General features: G+C 53.4%; 1 protein-coding gene across 3 annotated transcripts in view; it reads right to left on the bottom strand.

Moving 5' to 3' along the window:
* LOC123960835 (regulator of G-protein signaling 3-like) overlaps window positions 1-7,658 on the bottom strand; it is a 24,820-nt gene that overhangs the window by 3,738 nt on the left and 13,424 nt on the right. For 2 of the 3 annotated variants that reach the window (XM_046035806.1, XM_046035807.1), the window contains 4 exons: window positions 5,515-5,626; window positions 4,825-4,994; window positions 1,808-2,360; window positions 1,369-1,592 (listed from right to left, as the gene is read on the bottom strand). In XM_046035806.1, coding sequence (XP_045891762.1) covers window positions 1,369-1,592; window positions 1,808-2,360; window positions 4,825-4,994; window positions 5,515-5,626 — 1,059 coding nt within the window. The remainder of the gene's footprint in view (window positions 1-1,368; window positions 1,593-1,807; window positions 2,361-4,824; window positions 4,995-5,514; window positions 5,627-7,658) is intronic. The other variant, XM_046035808.1, reaches the window with a different exon arrangement.

The following is a 7,658-nucleotide window of genomic DNA, read 5'->3' as shown; positions in this document are numbered from 1 at the left end:
TCTACTAGTCTCCTCTACACTCTACTGGTCTCCTCTACACTCTACTGGTCTCCTCTACACTCTACTGGTCTCCTTTTTCCTCTACTGGTCTCTACTAGTCTCCTCTACACTCTACTGGTCTCCTTTTTCCTCTACTGGTCTCTACTAGTCTCCTCTACACTCTACTGGTCTCCTTTTTCCTCTACTGGTCTCTACTAGTCTCCTCTACACTCTACTGGTCTCCTCTACACTCTACTGGTCTCTACTGGTCTCCTCTTTCCTCTACTGGTCTCTACTGGTCTCCTTTTTCCTCTACTGGTCTCTACTAGTCTCCTCTACACTCTACTGGTCTCCTTTTTCCTCTACTGGTCTCTACTAGTCTCCTCTACACTCTACTGGTCTCCTTTTTCTTCTACTGGTCTCTACTAGTCTCCTCTACACTCTACTGGTCTCCTCTACACTCTACTGGTCTCTACTGGTCTCCTCTTTCCTCTACTGGTCTCTACTAGTCTCCTCTTTCCTCTACTGGTCTCTACTAGTCTCCTCTTTCCTCTACTGGTCTCTACTAGTCTCCTCTACACTCTACTGGTCTCTACTAGTCTCCTCTACACTCTACTAGTCTCCTCTACACTCTACTGGTCTCCTCTTTCCTCTACTGGTCTCTACTGGTCTCCTCTACACTCTACTGGTCTCCTCTACACTCTACTGGTCTCCTCTACACTCTACTGGTCTCTACTAGTCTCCTCTACACTCTACTGGTCTCTACTAGTCTCCTCTACACTCTACTGGTCTCTACTAGTCTCCTCTACACTCTACTGGTCTCTACTAGTCTCCTCTACACTCTACTGGTCTCCTTTTTCCTCTACTGGTCTCTACTAGTCTCCTTTTTCCTCTACTGGTCTCTACTGGTCTCCTCTATACTCTACTGGTCACCTTTTACCTCTACTGGTCTCTACTGGTCTCCTTTTACCTCTACTGGTCTCTACTGGTCTCCTCTTTCCTCTACTGGTCTCTACTGGTCTCCTCTTTCCTCTACTGGTCTCTATTGGTCTCCTTTTTCCTCTACTAGTCTCTACTGGTCTCCTTTTTCCTCTACTGGTCTCTACTGGTCTCCCTTTTTCCTCTACTGGTCTCTACTGGTCTCCCTTTTTCCTCTACTGGTCTCTACTGGTCTCCCTTTTTCCTCTACTGGTCTCTACTGGTCTCCCTTTTCCTCTACTGGTCTCTCCTGGTCTCCTTTTTCCTCTACTGGTCTCTACTAGTCTCCTCTTTAGTCTACTGGTCTCCTCTATTCGACTGGTCTCCACTGGTCTCCTGTGGAACTCCGCCCTAGTCTCTGCTGGTCTGTCCTAGTCTCTGCTGGTCTGTCCTAGTCTCTGCCGGTCCTACCTTGGAGCCGTTGAGCAGCAGCAGCATGTGGTGCAGAGACCCGCCCTCTCTGGTCAGCTGTTTCCTGAGGGTGTGGATGGAGGGGGGGCGGTGGCCCGGGCATGTGACGGGGTCGAGGTCAAAGGTCGTCGGGCGGGTGAGTCTATGGATGGTGGTGTCGGACAGGAAGCGGGGCGATCGAGGCTCCTGCAGTAGAGAACCCTCAGAGAGAGAGCGACGCAGAACTGAAACAGGAAACAACAGCAGTGTTTTTATTCAGCTGACACCTCAAACCCGTTCAGGCCTCTAAACAACAAACAGGCCAGGAGACCTTTTTACACCCAGAAACAGTAAACCTGCTGCAGCGCCTCAGCCGACTAAGAACACTGAAGAGGAGCTTCAACAGGCTCTCTGATTCTGTTCGTGGACACCTTTAACACCCGAAACCTGTCAGACTGACCTGCAGGTCTGCAGCAGGGGAGAAACTCCTCAGCGCCTCCTTCCTCCTCGTCTTCATCACTCTCCTCCTCCTCCTGCTCCTCCTTCATGTTGAAGTGGTAGGGGCCGAGCAGGAGGCGCCGCCCCCCTACACCTCCGGTGTTCTCTGATGTTTCCGAGGCGCTCTCCCCCTCTCCTTGCTGCCGCTCTTCCACCTCTTCCTCTGCTCCTCCTCTCTCCTTCCAGACCAGACTCCTCTGGGTGGAGGAGGAGGAGGAGGGAGGCGGAGGGAGGAGGTGAGGTGGGGTGATGAAGGTTCTGGAAGGAGGTGAGGAAGACGTGGTGCATGGGGCGAGAGAGGAGAAGTGGGGAAGAGGAGTGGAGGAGGAGGAGAATGGAGAGCTGGGCGAGTAAGTGGAGGGGGAGGGAGGTCTGAGGGGGTCACAGAGAGAGGAGTAGGGGGAGGAGGGGCGGAGGAGGGGAGGATCAGAAGAGGAGTAAGGAGCGGAAGGATGATAGATGAGGTCGGACTGACGGAGAGAGAGGAGGCCAAGGTCTGAGGGGAGGTCTGAGAGCTGAGGAGGAGGAGGAGGGAAAGATGAGGAGGAGGAGAGAAGAGGGCGAGAGAAGACGAGAGGAGGAGGAGAGAAAGAGGAGGAGGTAAGATGCAATGCTGCCATAGAGGAGTCACAGATCAACAACATGTGGCTGAAATCCTGTCATGTGACGCTACGTTGACGTTACTTCAGACGCGCTTCGATCTGTTCCTGGACCTGTTCCTGGACCTGGACCTGTTCCTGGACCTGGACTGACGCTGACGCCTCATCTCTCTCCTTTAAACATTAGTCTAACGGCTCGTTGCTTTGAACTGTTGTTAACTTGATGTGACGGCCTGCATGTCGAAAACAACACTTGATAAGACGTGTTTTCACTGCGAAAGGGTGGTAAAAAGCCAAGTGCACCTCCTCCAGCTCTGAGTGCACCTCCTCTAGCTCTGTCCACCTCCTCTAGCTCTGAGTCCACCTCCTCTAGCTGTGAGTGCACCTCCTCCAGCTCTGAGTGCACCTCCTCTAGCTCTGAGTCCACCTCCTCTAGCTCTGTCCACCTCCTCTAGCTCTGAGTCCACCTCCTCTAGCTGTGAGTGCACCTCCTCCAGCTCTGAGTGCACCTCCTCTAGCTCTGAGTCCACCTCCTCTAGCTCTGTCCACCTCCTCTAGCTCTGAGTCCACCTCCTCTAGCTGTGAGTGCACCTCCTCCAGCTCTGAGTGCACCTCCTCTAGCTCTGAGTCCACCTCCTCTAGCTCTGTCCACCTCCTCTAGCTCTGAGTCCACCTCCTCTAGCTGTGAGTGCACCTCCTCCAGCTCTGAGTGCACCTCCTCTAGCTCTGAGTCCACCTCCTCTAGCTCTGTCCACCTCCTCTAGCTCTGAGTCCACCTCCTCTAGCTGTGAGTGCACCTCCTCCAGCTCTGAGTGCACCTCCTCTAGCTCTGAGTCCACCTCCTCTAGCTCTGTCCACCTCCTCTAGCTCTGAGTCCACCTCCTCTAGCTGTGAGTGCACCTCCTCCAGCTCTGAGTGCACCTCCTCTAGCTCTGAGTCCACCTCCTCTAGCTCTGTCCACCTCCTCTAGCTCTGAGTCCACCTCCTCTAGCTGTGAGTGCACCTCCTCCAGCTCTGAGTGCACCTCCTCTAGCTCTGAGTCCACCTCCTCTAGCTCTGTCCACCTCCTCTAGCTCTGAGTCCACCTCCTCTAGCTGTGAGTGCACCTCCTCCAGCTCTGAGTGCACCTCCTCTAGCTCTGAGTCCACCTCCTCTAGCTCTGTCCACCTCCTCTAGCTCTGAGTCCACCTCCTCTAGCTGTGAGTGCACCTCCTCCAGCTCTGAGTGCACCTCCTCTAGCTCTGAGTCCACCTCCTCTAGCTCTGTCCACCTCCTCTAGCTCTGTCCACCTCCTCTAGCTCTGAGTCCACCTCCTCTAGCTGTGATGTCCACCTCCTCTAGCTCTGAGTGCACCTCCTCTAGCTCTGAGTGCACCTCCTCTAGCTCTGATCCACCTCCTCTAGCTGTGATGTCCACCTCCTCTAGCTCTGAGTGCACCTCCTCTAGCTGTGATGTCCACCTCCTCTAGCTGTGATGTCCACCTCCTCTAGCTCTGAGTCCACCTCCTCTAGCTGTGATGTCCACCTCCTCTAGCTCTGAGTCCACCTCCTCTAGCTCTGATGTCCACCTCCTCTAGCTGTGATGTCCACCTCCTCTAGCTGTGATGTCCACCTCCTCTAGCTCTGAGTCCACCTCCTCTAGCTGTGATGTCCACCTCCTCTAGCTCTGAGTCCACCTCCTCTAGCTGTGATGTCCACCTCCTCTAGCTCTGATGTCCCAGTTAAGAAGAGACTGGTGAGATAAAATGATTCAGGAGAAAGTTTTTTTGACCTGAGATTTAAGAGGACACAGACTCGGACATCAGCGGGGTGAGCCGGGGCTTCAGCCATCGCGAGGAATTCCGGAGTCTTCCCGTCTCGCCACGTCTGACTACGACCTCCCACCAGTAGGAGGGCCGACCCTAAGCTGTCTGTCTGAGCCAAGGGGGTAAGCCAGAGATCGGACAGTGAAGCGACCAATGCCTGCAAGGACGGTTCTACGTAGGCCCAAAAATGACCCTGTGACACCCCGTCGCACACGAGAGACGTACCCGGACTGCTCAGATTATAAACTCTGTGAATCTAAAACAACTATTCGGCCATCAGTGACGCTGCGTTGGTGTTTGGCAGGTGAGCCTCGGAGGCGGGCTGACAAACACACTGAGCCGAGAAACTTTTTGTTTGTGCCGCTATGCAGCGGTTATGCTGCGCGATCATGCGCAGTAGACGCTGGTGCCGACAGGAAGTGGCCCTGTAGTGGTATTGTATTAACAGGCTGCTCGCCGTTCAAACCAGCAGGGGGCTTCGTCCAGTCAGATACTGTCTATGGTCTGAGCTATGGCGAGCTGGTTCACCTTCCTGTGGGGTGGGTAGGTGTGTTTACAGGGGTGTCTGTGGCGTACCTGGTGGGTGTGTCCGCTCTCCTGGGCGACCAGCTGTAGTTGGATGTTGTCATGGAGACAGAGACTGACCCTGACCTTCTGCTCGATGCTGAAGGCCTCCAGACTGAAGAGACAGCGCCAGCAGCTCTGCGCGCTCTGCAGGAAGTAGATCTGGAGCGGCTCTGACGACACTGAACACACCACAACACACCGATCAGCCATAACATTACGACCCCCCCCCGCCTGATACTGCTGGGCCCTTCTGACCGCAGGGGCCAAGGGTTCCAGCAGAACATGGCCCAAAGCATCGCACTAGTAGCTTCGCCCCCCCTGACCCTGTCCCCGGTTCGCAGCTGTGACTTCCTTGGACCCCATTCTGAGAGGTTCTGACCCAGTTCTCGAGCCATGGCTCAGATCCTCACGCTGCCCATTGGTCCCGCTTCAACATCAACTCTGAGGACACGAGGTTCACCTGCTGCTGATGGGGTCCTGGAGATACGAGGTAATGCTCTGTGGTGATGTCATAGTGAAGTCAGGTCTAACTGTGTTTCTGTGTGAACCAATCAGGACCCAGACTGTGGACCTGTCTTTACTACAGCAGCAACAGGAAGCTCAGAGACAAAACGGGAAGTGGAACAAACCAAAAAACGCGTGCGTGCGTGCGTGCGTGCGTGCGTGCGTGCGTGCGTGCGTGCGTGCGTGCGTGCTAACCCTCTCTGAGCTGCAGTGTGTTCAGGTACAGTGGGCTCTGTAGGACGTTGCAGCGTCCAGCTTCGTCCTCTCTGGTGAACAGCAGCAGGTCACTGTAGATCAACACGGTCACCTGACACACACAGAAAGAGAAAGAGAAAAAGTGAGCGTGACGGTTCTACATTTGTGTCTCACTGTCGTCATGAGTAGCTCAGTGTCCCAGCAGTTCCACCAGGCTCTAACGAGAACCCGCTGCTGGTTCTGTGAGCAGCGTATCACTTGATGTTGCCCAGTGTTTCAGCCTGTTGCTCTCGGTTGCAGCGCTGCCGTTCTACACCAATAAGATCCAAGATTTCCTCCAGCTAACAGGGTCAATCTAATGCATTTCCTTATTGATAGCGAATAATGGCGTCTGTTTAAAACCATGTACAGGACGCCGTGTGTTTTAAAGAAGTATTTTACCATAAATATTTATTCATTATTTTGGACGCGCCGCACATTTCTCGCGCCGCGGCACCTAATCATTTACAAGCTAAGCTGTGATGTTGACCAATAAGAATTCAGAATCTTAAACAGACTGGCGCATTGACAGGACAGAGGCAGAGGAGAGAGGGTGAAATCAGCTGAACGGTGTGGGCGGGGAATCAGGCCAAACTGAACCAAACTGTGGTAGCGGTTAGCATGTGATGTCATTTTGACCTCTGCTGCTGTGTTAGCGGTTAGCGCGTGATGTCACTTTGGCCACTGCTGCTGTGTTAGCGATTAGCACGTGATGTCACTTTGACCTCTGCTGCTGTGTTAGCAGTTAGCACGTGATGTCACTTTGACCTCTGGTGCTGTGTTAGCAGTTAGCACGTGATGTCACTTTGACCTCTGACCTCTGCTGCTGTGTTAGCAGTTAGCACGTGATGTCACTTTGACCTCTGACCTCTGCTGCTGTGTTAGCGGTTAGCACGTGAGGTCACTTTGACCTCTGCTGCTGTGTTAGCGGTTAGCACGTGATGTCACTTTGACCTCTGCTGCTGTGTTAGCGGTTAGCGCGTGAGGTCACTTTGACCTCTGCTGCTGTGTTAGCGGTTAGCGCGTGATGTCACTTTGACCTCTGCTGCTGTGTTAGCGGTTAGCGCGTGATGTCACTTTGACCTCTTCTGCTGTGTTAGCGGTTAGCGCGTGATGTCACTTTGACCTCTGCTGCTGTGTTAGCGGTTAGCGCGTGATGTCACTTTGACCTCTGCTGCTGTGTTAGCGGTTAGCGCGTGATGTCACTTTGACCTCTGGTGCTGTGTTAGCGGTTAGCGCGTGATGTCACTTTGACCTCTGGTGCTGTGTTAGCGGTTAGCGCGTGATGTCACTTTGACCTCTGCTGCTGTGTTAGCAGTTAGCACGTGATGTCACTTTGACCTCTGACCTCTGCTGCTGTGTTAGCAGTTAGCACGTGATGTCACTTTGACCTCTGCTGCTGTGTTAGCAGTTAGCACGTGATGTCACTTTGACCACTGCTGCTGTGTTAGCAGTTAGCACGTGATGTCACTTTGACCACTGCTGCTGTGTTAGCGGTTAGCACGTGATGTCACTTTGACCTCTGCTGCTGTGTTAGCGGTTAGCACGTGATGTCACTTTGACCTCTGCTGCTGTGTTAGCGATTAGCACGTGATGTCACTTTGACCTCTGGTGCTGTGTTAGCGGTTAGCGCGTGATGTCACTTTGGCCACTGCTGCTGTGTTAGCGATTAGCACGTGATGTCACTTTGACCACTGCTGCTGTGTTAGCGGTTAGCACGTGATGTCACTTTGACCTCTGCTGCTGTGTTAGCAGTTAGCACGTGATGTCACTTTGACCTCTGACCTCTGCTGCTGTGTTAGCAGTTAGCACGTGATGTCACTTTGACCTCTGACCTCTGCTGCTGTGTTAGCGGTTAGCACGTGAGGTCACTTTGACCTCTGCTGCTGTGTTAGCGGTTAGCACGTGATGTCACTTTGGCCTCTGCTGCTGTGTTAGCGGTTAGCGCGTGATGTCACTTTGACCTCTGGTGCTGTGTTAGCAGTTAGCACGTGATGTCACTTTGACCTCTGACCTCTGCTGCTGTGTTAGCAGTTAGCACGTGATGTCACTTTGACCTCTGCTGCTGTGTTAGCGGTTAGCACGTGATGTCACTTTGACCACTG

This window comes from Micropterus dolomieu, linkage group LG21, assembly GCF_021292245.1.
Source record: "Micropterus dolomieu isolate WLL.071019.BEF.003 ecotype Adirondacks linkage group LG21, ASM2129224v1, whole genome shotgun sequence".
Classification (NCBI taxonomy): Eukaryota; Metazoa; Chordata; class Actinopteri; order Centrarchiformes; family Centrarchidae; genus Micropterus; species Micropterus dolomieu.
This window is presented reverse-complemented; position numbering and strand designations above follow the sequence as displayed.